At 43.5% G+C, this 14,442-nt stretch overlaps 1 protein-coding gene and 1 long non-coding RNA gene across 10 annotated transcripts in view; one reads left to right on the top strand and one right to left on the bottom strand.

The window, feature by feature from the left end:
* The window catches only part of LOC137542039 (uncharacterized), a 713,380-nt gene that overhangs the window by 483,456 nt on the left and 215,482 nt on the right, over positions 1-14,442 (bottom strand). The window lies entirely within an intron of this gene.
* Positions 1-14,442, top strand: part of LOC137542033 (arf-GAP with SH3 domain, ANK repeat and PH domain-containing protein 1-like) — a 307,340-nt gene that overhangs the window by 233,661 nt on the left and 59,237 nt on the right. For both annotated transcript variants that reach the window (XM_068263631.1, XM_068263630.1), the window contains exons 11-16: positions 52-121; positions 4,153-4,240; positions 4,328-4,376; positions 5,238-5,401; positions 10,734-10,867; positions 11,191-11,282. In XM_068263631.1, coding sequence (XP_068119732.1) covers positions 52-121; positions 4,153-4,240; positions 4,328-4,376; positions 5,238-5,401; positions 10,734-10,867; positions 11,191-11,282 — 597 coding nt within the window. The remainder of the gene's footprint in view (positions 1-51; positions 122-4,152; positions 4,241-4,327; positions 4,377-5,237; positions 5,402-10,733; positions 10,868-11,190; positions 11,283-14,442) is intronic.

Raw genomic sequence — 14,442 nt, 5'->3', positions numbered from 1 at the left:
ATTAAAATAAACTAGCATACAAGTATAAACTTCTGTCTTTCTCCATTTCAGGCTCCGGAAGGTTTGGCAAAAGAGGAAATGTTCCGTTAAGAATTGCTACTTGACCATTGCGCATGGAACGGTAATGGACCATTCCTTTACATATCTTCTGCATACACTAGTAGAATGCAAGGGGAAAGCACTCCTGATACTCATGTTGCTGTATTTGTCCAACATGTTTCTTTTCCAATAAAAGAACTTTATTTGTAGATTGTACCGGTTATCATGTATACCTTTTTCTGTATACACTTCGGCAGGGGACACACTTGTCTATTTTCTTATGCGTTTTCTGCCCAAAAAAACTGATTTAAACTGAGAACTCAATTAATGAATCTGTAGACTAGTTCACACTTGAATGTGTTTTTTATGCACAAAAAAACCCTGACATCCTGCAGCATGATACCGCACACTGGCCTCAATTGACAAAGCCGTAATAAATGCTATCACGGCCGTTCACGCGCTAACCCATATGTTAGCGCGGGAACTGGAAAGTGAATGCGCGCAAACCTTTACTATTACGTGCGCTAACCAGCACGCTAAGCTTATCTCGGCCGTGATAGCATTTATCACGGATTTGTGAATCGAGGCCCTTGTGTGCGTTTTTTCTATCAATTACATTGGCTACTAAGAGAAAAAAACGCACGTTTTTCTGCATACAAACACACATGGTCTATTGTGGGCTATATTGCTGTGGGGTTTCTTGTGGTGGGGGGATTACTTTTTATTATTTATACACTATGTGTTCTATTTCCTGACGAAGCTCTTATTTATAGAGTGAAACTAGCCCTAGTTGAATAATACTGTCACTGTATTGATATGTATAGATCACTCTGTTCTACCCCAGCTTTATACCTTCTGTGAAGGCAATCTTTTAGGGCTTTACTACTATGTAGGAGTATCTGAGATTAATTGTGGCTAATGGGGACACTGAGACCATTGGCTCTTGCTACATGACTTATGACTCACTCCTGCATCCCTCTGCATAAACAATTGTACCTTCACCAATGCAATCAACTTAATGTGGTGGGAATAGCTACAACCCAGTGCCTTGTTAACGATTTCCAGTTACTGGGGGGGGGGGGGGGGGATCAGCAGGGACCTCTCATCCATAGACAGCATTTTATGCATTTTAAACTGATTTTTATATGAGATCTGCCGACACGATATTCATCAGCTATCAGGCCTGTCTCATATGTTCTATTATGTGATTTTTTTGACCACTGGAACATATAAATTGCATCCAGTCGATCAAACAGTGATTTATTTTAGTCACTCTCTTTGTACATTAATGGTCAAGTCTCTTTTGAGACACAGTTTGTAATTGTTTATTACCTGTACATCTATTCGGTGTGTTTGTGCTAAACACACATGGTGTACAGAAAACGTGTGCAGAAAAACGTGTGCAGAAAACTGAAAGACAAGTTTGGCCCCCCTGCCTTACACAGCATCGTGTGATGTAATATGCTGAATGCAATCAGAATATTGGCTGATCCAGCTGCTACAAATCTGCACACTGCCGGATCCCTGGTCCAACCAAAAGTTCTATTTTAATCTTGGTAGTGTGGAAAAGGGTTGGAACCACTCTGGGGTATTTACTACTGTTTGTGTCCCCATCTGGGATACTTCGTATTTGCAACCTGTCCTGATGGGAAGTGGGGCAGATCCAGTCACAGAAACTGCTATTAAACCTTTACTGTACAGTGGAGGAGAACTACAATCGGTGAGTGGTGTTGGTAGACAACCACAGGCCCCAAGTGCAAATATGGGGCCTTTTATCACAGGTGCCTTTATCCCCCTCCCTCTCACCACAAAACAGGTTGCTCAGCTACAGCTGAATAGTGTGAATGTACAACTTGCAGTTGTTCCTAAAGCTGAAGCTAAAGGTGAAGTCACGATCCTTAAGAATGTTATTGAACATTTACAAAAAGAGGGACACAAGAGCCCAATATAGTGTAGTATGTACTGGTAGTTTATGATTCTTAAAGAGTACGACAAATATGCTCACAAACCAGGGTTACCTTATAGGCAACCACTGTACATGCAGGTGAGGAGATTAGACCTGTCCTCACTCAGGATTTAAGAAGTTGCTCTTTATAGATAGGAAATAAAGGGGGTATATCACTACTCCATCAGGAGTGGACACAAGTACTTTATATAGTAAACAGAGGTGCCAGAAGAATAAAATAGTTAAAATTGCTTGGAAGGCAGTGGTGGACATAAAAAGGAGCATATAACAGTGTGTTGTCATAGATGCACAGAGGTGCCTGGGGCATCTATGACAACACACTGTTATATGCGCCTTTTTTTTTGCTTGAGGAAGCAGGATTATACCTGTGAAACGCGTTGCAACACTTTGTGGAGTATATCAATAAATCTGTCTTTTGAATTTGACATTTTTTGTGTCTGCTTTTAGGAGGTAAGTCCACCACTGCCTTCCAAGCATTTTTAACTGTTTTAGTCAATTTTAATTCTTCTGGCACCTTTGTTTACTATATAAAGTTATTGAACATTTGTATGTAGCAAACTTGAAATTAAACTTCTAGGATGGCTAATTGTATGTATAGTAATAAAGGTAAATAGAACATTAGTAACGTAGAACCGAGTCTCATATTTTTATTTTCAGTTTGACAGCTGAGTTTTTAACTTTGAATTCTAAACAGCAGCCAGTCTTATGTAAAAATCTGCTTCATTTAGTAATGACCCTATGAACTTTTCGACTTTCTGTTTGACTGAGCATTTGCATAAATAACAGAACTAGTTATTTAAAGGGAATCTGAAGTAAAAATAAACTTCTGAAATAATGCATTGTGTGTAGTACAGCTAAGAAATTTAACATTAGTAGCACAGAAACCAGTCATATTGTTTCCAGTACAGGAAGAGTTAAGAAACTTAACTTTTTATCTATGCAAAGAGCTTCTCTGAGGCCTCTGACCCAACTTGGGTTGGCAACAGTGCTGTCTTCTGAGGCTCTTATACTTCAAAGAAACAGTGACCGGCAGCTTCAGATAAGATTTTTTTTTCTGCAGGGAAGTTAAAAGGGTCATTAGCTCAGCTCTAGTTCATAGTTTAAAATACAAAGTGTAGTTTGCAAATTGCAAATATAATAGAATGATGCAATGCTATTAAAAAAGAAAAAAAAAACAAATAAAAACATAAGACTATTTTCTTTGCGCCTAATGCTTAATCTGTACTACACATACAATTCATTACATCATAAGGTCATAAGGTTTTTTTTGTTTCAGTGTCACTTTAACACTTGCTGTACAGGAAAACAGAAAGGGTCTTTAGACTATACATTAGTAGGACTAGTACGTTATGTGCCAATGTTTATCTCATTATGTCAATTTCACATGTCACTTCAGCTATGCTTTAACCTCCCTAGTGTTCTGGACGAGCTGAGCTCCTCCAGAGACGCCGGAGGGTGCCGCTCAGGCCCTGGTGGGCCGATTTGAATATTTTTTTTTAAAGCACTTTGCTTGCTGCGTGTTGTGGACGATCGCCGCCGATGCGCCGCTATCCGCCGCGTAATGAGCGCCCCCCCAGACCCCGTGCGCTGTCTGGCCAATCAGTGCCAGGCAGCACTGAGGGGTGGATCGGGACTCCCTATGAAGTCACGACGTTGATGACGTCATTCCATTCATCGCCATGGCGACGGGGGAAGCCCTGACGGAGATCCCATTCAGAACGGGATCTCCTGATGGCCATCATCGCCGGCGGCGATCGGAAGGGTGGGTGGGATTCGGCTGGGAGGGGGTATCATGTAGCTAGCGCTAGGTTAGCTACATGATTAAAAAAAAAAAAAGTTTAAAAAACCATGCGCAGCCGGCTGCGCATGATCAGAACGCCAGGGAGGGTAAGGTACATTTTATGCTGTTAGTGAAACAAACAAAAAAGTCTTGTACTATGATTAAAACATATTTTTTCAGTAAATTGAGGTATGTCAATTTATGCTGTCAATTTGCTGGTGAACTTCATTTCATCCTTAGTTGTTATGGATTAGCACACTGCATGATATCATTTCTGCCCTCGCTGCCATGCGAATCAGACAGAAACGACTGCAAATGCAAGTCATCTATAATAGACAATATGGTGACTGTCATTCTGGATTTACAGCCAAATCGCCAACCAGCTAAATTGAATCTGTTAACTTGTCAAGTGAAGCCTAACCTAGAAGACAAGAAATGCTTCGACCTCATCTCACGTATGTTTGCCGCTTATCAGATTGTCCTTTGTGGGTCAGTTCCAGTATAAACAGATCTTCACAATCTATTTTCTCCTGGTCTTCCAGATAATCGGACATACCATTTCCTAGCGGAGGACGAGCAGGACTGTGTGGCGTAAGTAGAAGCTACAGTAACGGCTTTACTGACGTTATTTGCCCTTTCCCATCCAGATTCAATAAACAATCAACTTTATCTTTTATTTATTTTTTTCGCTTAACAGGCTTTTTTGTTTTTTTTTCTTCTTTAGACAGTGGCCCATATGCAAGAAAATACTCAAAATAATTTTGATAGTAATTTTTCACCATTGTTAGTATACTTTTTCAATTGGAAGATGCTGAGAAGTTATTTGAAAGAGATGAAAATGATCTCCTAGGAGATAACTTGGTAGAAAAAGTTAATTGCACATGGGCCAAAATGCTAACATTTGTAGAATTCAGCTTACACACGTCGAACATGGGAAATGCTGCAAATAATGATGCGACTCATGATAAAATAGGGTAGAATTTCATATATTTCCATTTTGAAAGATAAATGTGAATTTTTTTTATTTTTTTTTTGGTAGCTAAAATGACACTTTAAAATTCTTAAAACAGAAGATATTTGCAGGTTATCACTTCCTTCTGTTTAAAATACAAGACCCATAATGCATTGCTTGTGGGCAGTGGCCGCAGCCATGCACATCACTACAGACATGTAACCTGGACTGTCTCTAATCTATAGCTAGGGGATGGTTAATGAAATGTAAAGAATCACAGGTTGATGCAGATTTGTGCAAATATTTAATGCCAATGTATTCACCTTGAAAATGGACCAATGAAATGAAGTCGAAAAAAGACTTGATTGGTTCAAAGAGGAAACAATTCAAATAAAGTGAAAAATAGGAACCAGGTTTAACATTACTTTTACTATAATGTATACTGAAAGTAACATACTTTAAACTGGGATTCCTCTTTTGAGAAATAATTCTGTTTTTAGGTGGATTTCAGTGCTGACAAACAGCAAGCAGGAAGCATTGAACATGGCTTTCCATGAAGCTCGGCCTAGTGAGGAGGACAGCATTGAGGATCTCACTAAAGCTATAATAGAAGACATTCGGCGGATGCCGGGGAACACTGTGTGCTGTGACTGTGGCGCACCAGGTAAGATTCACAGAGGCACTACTATAGGGGGGGAAAAGAAATGACAAATCCACAAAAAATTGCTTAGCCATAGTAGCAAAAAATGTGAGATGGTGTTTGCCAATCCTAGCCACGCTGAATATAAATATTTGTGCCTCGCAACCTCCCCCTTTAAAATAAGAGCAGCCTTGCTTATCCTTCACCAGCCTGTGATGACATCATCATACACAGCATGTGTGCAGTTGGCTCAGGATCATCAGGTTGTTGGGTACTTCTCCAGGCCCCCTCTGCGAGTGCAGAGGGGTAAGCTCATGGTCACATGTTAAGAGCATGCTGGCATGGAGCTTATTCACATGAAGGGAGTGGACTAGGCCAACCCAAATTTTCGGGTTGGCCACTAGTTTGGTTTTTTTTAGGCAAATGCATTTCTAGGGAGTCTCGCCCAAGAACTCCTAACTGAAAAGGTGCTGGCTTGCTGAAATAGGAAGAGCTGAGATTTGAACCCAGGCCCCTTTAAGGCCTCGTTCACATCTAAAATCGGTGCGCTTTTTTCCCCCCTCCCGGCGCTCCACTGTGCGCTGCGTTTCTGGTAAAAGCACTTTTCTAAGCGGTTTTCCACAGCAGTTTTTTAATTCACTCCCTGATGCAAGTCAGGAAGTAATCTCTTTAACCTGGAAAAGAATAAATACAATGTATGGTATTTATTCTTAAAATCGATCACGCAATCGCTGCACAAAGCGATTTTGTGCGTTTTTTCTATACCTTCCATTGAGGCAACATTGCCCCAAAAATGCACACCGCTTTGCTGAACAGCGCACGAACCATGCTGATATGAACCTTCTCATAGAGATTCATTGTATAAGCATTTTGTGGGCGATTTTTAAAAATTGCCTGCCCTTGAAAAAAGGCCGAAAATGCCCCTAGGGTGAATGAGCTCTTACACTTGCAGATTAAACATGCATTGCATTACCCTATTTTACCGAAAGGGGCTCCAAACGCAACGAAAGTCTATGAAAACGTTCACACTTATTGAGGTCCATTGCGGTAGTATCCAAGCTGACTCAAGGGCAGCATTACTGCAAGCATTGCGCTTAACGCACGGCGCTTGTGGGTAATGAAAAGATTGTTGCAGCATATGTGTGTGGACTGACGGGAAACCTAGTGACTTACTTCCTGCCCAGCGGCACTATTCCTATGACCCTGTCATTGCACTCTGCCGCAGGGTCATATGAGTGAGGTTTTGCGGCAGTGCTGTACTGCATATATTTAGCTCCTGCTATTTCCCTTAACCTCCCTGGCGGTAAGCCCGAGCTGAGCTCGGGCTATGCCGCCGGGAGGCACCGCTCAGGCCCCGCTGGGCCGATTTGCATAATTTTTTTTTTTTGTTACACGCAGCTAGCACTTTGCTAGCTGCGTGTAACCTCCGATCGCCGCCGCTACCCGCCGATCCGCCGCTATACCCGTCGCCGCAGCCGCACCCCCCCAGACCCCGTGCGCTGCCTGGCCAATCAGTGCCAGGCAGCGCTGTGGGGTGGATCGGGTTCCCCTTTGACGTCGATGACGTCGGTGACGTCATCCCGCCCCGTCGCCATGGCGACGGGGGAAGTCCTCCAAGAGATCCCGTTCCTTGAACGGGATCTCTTGATCTCCGTTCGCCGAAGGCGATCGGAGGGGCTGGGGGGATGCCGCTCGGCAGTGGCTATCATGTAGCGAGACACTGTCTCGCTACATGAAAATTTTTTTTTTGAAAAAAAGGTATTTGCTGCCCCCTGGCGGATTTTAACAAACCGCCAGGGAGGTTAAGCAAGACTCCTATCTGCATTAATGCAGCTGTTGCCTCTGCCTACAGTCACTCAGCCAAAGCCTGCACCTGTTTCCAGATAGCCAGTTAATTATCAATATAAAAAGAAGTTGGAGGAAAACGTAAGGAACTACCGCTCAGTTTGTTACCTTTTAAGGTAAATTTACTATAATAGCTTATCATATACAAATGATACATTTTCCCTTTTCAGGATTCTCTTCTATGGCGAGCTACAATGCTTGTTATGCTGTTTTAGCAGCTCATCCTAATAGCCGGGTCTGTTGTGTATTTAGCAATGTCTCTTCTGTCATATTCCGCATCAGTGAAATGTGTGACAACCAAAATAAAACCATTCTTGTCACTTACAAGCAGCATCCGGGGATTTGCTGTGGCATCCGCAGCTCCTGGAGACCGAGATCTTCACAGCTGCTGCCAAGAATTCTGAATCTCAGATAGGCCACTGGGGACAGCTTATAATGAGTGGGAAAAGGAGAACCGGATTCTTTCCTGTAGATATAGATCATCTTCCTCAAGAAAACAAAATCTATTACACCTTCATGGCAATCTCATGATTAAACAGAACTGAAAAAATTTGTCCAGCTTCAGGCATAGATCTACAATATGCCATATAAAAGCCCAGTTAGCGGAGTACCTAAAATTTTACTATTTTTTTACCCTTTTTATTTTTGACTTGCAATAATAATTTTGGCCACAAGATGTCGCTTGCCTAAAAATGCTGATGCATTCTAAACCAAATGAAAATTGAAGAAAAAGTTTTTTTAATTTTAACACACTTTTAGTGGAATAATCAGTGCCATTAGTTACAACTTTGATTGGCTTTGGGAACATATGTTCCCATTCACCAATCTGAGCTGTAACAGTGGCTGACAGGCATCTGGACACACGCCGCACAGAGAGCCGAACAGGAGTTTCTATGCCCCACAGGACGTCATCTAAAGTATTTACTGCCCCAATAGTGATAACTAGTTAAGGGAAAGCTCTGTGGATGAGGCTATTGCTGCTGCTTGGCTCAGCATACAGGACTGGCATTTGAATAGAGGCCAACAAGGCAATTGTCCAAGGGCCTTTTGCTCCTTAAAGAGAACCTGTACTGACTAAAAATATTTAAAATAAACACATGAGGTAACTTCAAATGAACATTACATAGTTACCTTGCCATCAGTTCCTCTCACCATTTTCTTCTGACAATAATACCTTCCAGTTCTGACAATATTTTGTCAGATCTGAAATATATCAGTTGCTGTCAGTAAAATATCAGTTGCTGTCAGTTATAGCTGAGAGGAAAACTGATGTACCAGGTAATGTCCATGTTTCCCTATGGCTCAAGTGGGCGATGTTACAGTTTAAAGGGGAACTGAAGAGAGAGGTATATGGAGGCTGTCATGTGTATTTCCTTTTAATCAATACCAGTTGCCTGGCAGCCCTGCTGGTCTATTTCTCTGCAGTAGTATCTGATTAAAACCAGAAACAAGCATGCAGCTAGTCTTGTCAGATCAGACTTATAAGTCTGAACCACTGAAACACCTGATCTGCTGCATGCTTGTTCAGGGGCTATGGCTAATAGTATTAGAGGCAGAGGATCAGCAGGGCTGCCAGGCAACTGGTATTGTCTAAAAGGAAATAAACATGACAGCCTCCATATACCTCTCTCTTCAGTTCCCCTTTAACTGTGTGCTGACCAGAAAGCGGTTATGGGTAATGGCCATTTTCATAATGGAGGACGGAAAATTCCCTTGATTACAGTGAACAAACAGGACGCAGGAGAGGAGAAAGAGATTGAGGAGTAGACTACGCGGGAGGCAAGTATGACTTGTGTATGTTTATTTTGACTTTTCATTTTCAGTTCAGGTTTTCTTTAAAGGGATCCAACAGGTAGCACAACTTTGACTGACCACCTGCTCCAGAGGGCCCAGCTAAAACCCTCCTTAGGTAACCAATAACATACCAGATCCCAGTGTAGAGGTTGGAAGGAGAGCACATAGTCTGATCCCTTCCCAAAGTTCTCCTCTCGTGTCTGTCTCACTCCTTTGGCTTGTATCATGTGGCATTAGAGGAAAACAAATGCGAGAAAGCAGAGGGCCAGGGGGGCTTACTGAAAGGGATCCATAAACTATGACTGATAGGTCATGCTGCCCTTGCAAAATATCGATTTGGATAGCCGCATTTTAGCTTTAAGGGTATTAGAAAGTTTGAGCTCTGCATTAGAGTAATTACTTAACATTGTTAACATGCAGGGGCTTAAAGCACACCTGAAGTGAGAGCGGTATGGGGGCTGACATATTTCCTTTTCTCTGGCTGTAATGCTGATCCTCTGCCTCTAATACCTATAACCATTGTACCTGAACAAGCATGTAGATCAGGTTCTCTGACTAAATTCTGCCTGCATTAGCCGCATGCTTGTTTCAGGTGTGTGATTCAGACACTACTGCAGCCAAAAGTATCAGCAGGACAGCCAGGCAACTGGTACTGTTTAAGAGGAAATAAATATGGCAGCCACCATATCCAATCACCATATCCAGGTGTTATTTAAGCTCTGTAAAGCCCATTTATACCCACCTCTTGATACCTGGTGTTTTTCCTACCTCAAAGCTTATTATAAGCAAGGTACAACTGTGCTGAAAGCCTAACTGCAATACTATACTGTATACAAGGTCGGATTTATCATAATGCACTGATGATGAAAAGGCGGCTCGTTCCCCCTCCCCGAGTGCCTCCCTCCCTCCCTCCTTCCCTATGCAGAGTTCTGATGAGAGTGTAAATGAGAGGTTACTCACCCTGCTCTTAGCATTCCACTGGCGAGATCTCCCTTCAATCAGGGGAACCTCTAGTACTACTACTTAATACTGAGGTTCTTCTATCTACATAATACTTGGGGACAGCTCTAGCTAGTTACAATTTTGAGGGTACTTCTGGCTACCTGATACTAAGGTAGCCTATGGTGTGCAAGGGAAGTAAGGGAGAAGTGACAGCTGGGACAGCCAGCACACTTGTGGTGCGGTTCGGTGGGGGTTTGCAGGTTCATGGAGGGAGAAGTAGAGGGTGCCAGGACATCTGTGCCTATAGGCTCCTGTGAGTTTAATCCGGGTCTGACTGTACAAATAGAGGTATGCTTTCATTTCACGTTTTGGAGTTGTCCTTTTTAAATGCAAAACTGCCACAATACATAAAGTATCCTTTTTTGGTTAACTTTATATTAAAGCACACCTGGACTGAAGGGGATATAGAGGCTGACATATTTGTTTCCTTTTGAACAATGTAGATTGCCTGGCTGTGCCAGTGAGCTTCTGACTCTTAATTCTCTTAGCCATAGACCCTGAACAAGCAGATCAGCTGTTTCTGACTGGATTAGCTACATGCTTGTTTCAGGTGTGTGATTCATACTCTACTGCAGACACACAGGAGCCACCATATCACTCTGCGTTCAGGTGTACGTAAATTATAGATGCACTTTCCATGCAAATACGGCAGTATGCGAGTGATCTCATAAACCGGGTGTCAGTCCTGTTTCTTAACATGTCCATTTCCCCCTAGATCCAATGTGGCTGTCCATCAATCTTGGCATCTTAACATGCATTGAATGCTCCGGCGTTCATCGAGAGCTTGGTGTCCATCATTCCCGAATCCAGTCGCTGTCATTGGACAAGCTTGGAACCTCAGAACTCTTGGTAAATACAAGTCTCATGCTGGGGTGGGGCATATCCGATTGCTGTTGTAAGGTTAGTTTGCTGGTGATGTTTGTGTGCAGTGCTGTGCTATGTATGCATAGTGAAAAACCAGCAAATGACGAAACTTTGAAAAGATTTTGTTACACTTGTCCCACAAAACTTACGTATGAGCGGATTGTGTTACTGCTGAACAGTCTATTCTGCTCTCTCTTGGAAAAAATGACTCTGAATTTCTGAGTTCCCCCATACATGATCTGCATTCTCATGAATATTGTATATGCATTCTTATACTGTACTTATTAAATGCATTATTCTCTTTTCAGCTAGCCAAAAATGTTGGGAACTCTGGATTTAATGACATCGTAGAGGCCAATCTACCGTCTCCGGCAATTAAGCCTACTATAGACAGCGCAATGTGAGTTTACTGAACATTCATCTACTTCTTTTGCAGACACACTTTTTGCGTGGGTGCAGAGGTGTAACTACAAATCGTGCCCCCCCCCCCCAATGTTGACACCATTTCCCATGCTACCCCCGGGTGACCCTCACAGCCTGGGAGCCCATCTCACAGGGGTCATAAAACAAGTGTGGACATGTAATCCTCACACCCATAGCAAGTGTAGCCACAAAAACACCTGATCTGAAAGCTGGACCCCTTTATTAGAGGGAGTGAAGTAGTAGTTGGGGGCCCCCCTGCAGTCGCAGGTGCTGCTCCCCTTTGGTTACGCCCCTGCGTAGGTGTTACATATATTTCGCTCAGATTCATTTAATTAATGGCCCCATATTCAGATAAAAAAAATTATGAAAAAAAGAGAATAATCCAAAATGCATACAGGCTGTTTCAGACTGGTTGGTCCTTATCAGTGTAGCGCATGGCATGGATTAACCTCCTTGGTAGTAACCCCGAGTCAGGCTCGAGGTTTGAAGTCTGCAGCTTAGAGCGGTAACCCCCGAGCTAGACTCGAGGTCTATGCAGAGCAATGGCATGCAGTGGGCGTTCACTCACCTCCCTGGGGATCCAGACGCTGGCAGCCATTCTTCTTCCTGTCCTTGGAGATTCTGGATTCTGCTGGCGAGATTGCCACCTGACGTCATGCCAACAGCCGGCGATCTCACTATAGGGTTACAGTGCCACCGGAGAATGGAGGGAGAACTGCAGCGCTGGATCCCAGGGAGGTGAGTAAATGCTGGGCTGACGCAGATTCCTCTGCAGTGTGATTATTTCTGGATTTTAGGGGTTGAAAGTGTGCTAAAAAATTGTCCCGCTTTTAGACCCTGGAAATAATCATACCACCAAGGAGGTTAAATGGGTTCTGTGTAGGGTATTAAAATAAAAAACAGACCCTTACCTGGGGCTTTTATCAGCCCCCTGCAGCTGTAATGTCCTGTGCCATTCTCCTACCATTCTCCGTTCCCCGCCACTGGCCTGGTCTAATTATTCGTCTAAATAGACAAATAATGCTTGCTCCCGCGCGCGTCATCGGAAGCATACTGCGCAGACGTAGTACAAAGTTTTCTTGTACTGCGCAGTGAGCTCCCGATGACGCAGGAGCGAGCACGCGCGCGGCCACAGTTCTATTGCAGGAAGAATTAGACCGGGACTGTCAGCGGCTAATGGAGAATCATAGGACGGCGCAGGGCATGACAGCTGCAGGGGGCCGATAGAAACCCCAGGTAAATGTCTGTTTTTGTTTTTAATGCCCTACACAGAAACCCTTTAATGTGGCTATATGTGGTAGGATTTGAAACACTCAGCGTTATAGATTGCCCAGCAAGCTCATAGTAGAGCTACAGTAACCCATGCCATGCACTGATGAGGACCCTCAATCTGAAATAGTCTGTATGCATGTTGGATAATTGTGGCTCTGTACAATTAACAACCTGACACATCATTGCATTCCAGCGGATCTGGAGGTGTGTTTGGCTTTAAGAGACATTAAACGGACAATTTGCATATTCAGCAGTGATGCATGTGGGGGACCTCATATGCTCCCTCCAATCTATATAATCACAAATATCTTCTGTTTTAAGAAGGCAAATTTCTTTTTTGCATAGCATTTTAGGAAGAGGGCTTTTTGGTCCTTTACATTCCCATACACACTCCTAGGAGTTATGGTTCACCATGAGCTTGCTGGGCAATCTGTAATTGCAAAGTATAACTACTTTAAGATCCCAACATGCTTAACCCTTATGTGATGGAGGTGTAGTCCTGGGTTGGCTATGATGTCTCAACATCCAGGAGCTAGCTGTAATGTGAGGAAGAGCAGCACAGTCTGCTCCAAGAGATAGATCACATGACTTGCGAAGATGTGGAGGACCGCCTTAGGGGAGTATGAAAGAGGATTTGATGGTAGGGTACCCTTTGCAGTGTTCCCCAACCCTGTCCTCAAGGCCCACCAACAGTGCATATTTTGCAGAAAACCACAAACGTGCACAGGTGAGGTAATTAGTGTCTCAGCACAGCTGATTAGCTATCTCTGTGGATTTCCACAAAACATGCACTGTTGGTGGGCATTGAGGACAGGGTTGGGGAACACTGCTTTAGGCTACTTTCCCACCAGGACGTTGCATTTTAGGGGACGTTATGGTCGCATAACGTGCCCCTAACGCAACGCCTGGTGGTGTTGGATGTGGACGTCAGACTGAGCCACGTTGTGCAGCTCACTCTGGCGTCCGTGATGCCGTGATGCGTACTCTTGGACGCATGCGGCATCACGTGGTCCCGCCAGCCAATCGCCGCACAGAGCGGCCGCTCCAGGAAGTAAACACTGCGCGTCACACCGTGCAGTGAATATTAATTAGCCATGTGGCTGGCCGAGGAGGAGGAGGGGAGACCTCCTCCTCCAACACTACTGAGCATGTGCAAACAGTCTAACGCGGCTTAGCCGCTTATAACGTACAGCACGCAGCACTTTAACTTGACGTGCTGCGTTACAATGTAACGCAACGTGGGCACTGTGAACAGCCTATTGACTTTTCATTACTGTGCGGTGGGCTGCGTTACAGGCTGCACTAACGTGCGCCTGTAACATCTTACTGTGAAAGCAGCCTTATAGTGTTATAGAAAAGTATTCCTGTAATAAGACTTTAAAAACAACAACAAACATTTGTAAAGCGCTTTTCCCACGTAAGATTCAAAGAGCGTAAGCGTGGCTCAAACCAGTAATGGGTTGATTGGGAAATTGTGGTATAGAGGAAAAATTCCACAGGTTTGCACATACCTGGCTAAACAGGTGGTTTATCAGTCTGGATTTGAAGAACTCCAGGGATGGGGCTGTCTTTGCTGGGTGTGGTGGGGAGTTTCAAAGTGTAGGGGCAGCATGACAGAAAGCTCTGGCTGGCTCAAAGGTTTTGAGGTGCAAGTTTATGGTTCCTGCTGATATGAAGTAGAGAGAGGTGTGGTACAGTTTCAGCATGTCCTTCATGTATCCAGGGCCCAAATTGTGTAGGGTTTTGAATGTCAACAGTCCAATCTTAAAGAGTAGTCTATATTTTACAGGTAGCTAGTGCAACAAAAAGTGTTTTTTTTCTTGTTTTTTTTGTTGTTGTTGGAAAGTTAGGATTCCAGTACTTAT

Source organism: Hyperolius riggenbachi, chromosome 12, assembly GCF_040937935.1.
Source record: "Hyperolius riggenbachi isolate aHypRig1 chromosome 12, aHypRig1.pri, whole genome shotgun sequence".
Taxonomy (NCBI): Eukaryota; Metazoa; Chordata; class Amphibia; order Anura; family Hyperoliidae; genus Hyperolius; species Hyperolius riggenbachi.
Note: the sequence above shows the minus strand (reverse complement) of the source record. Positions and strands in the feature narration are given on the sequence as shown.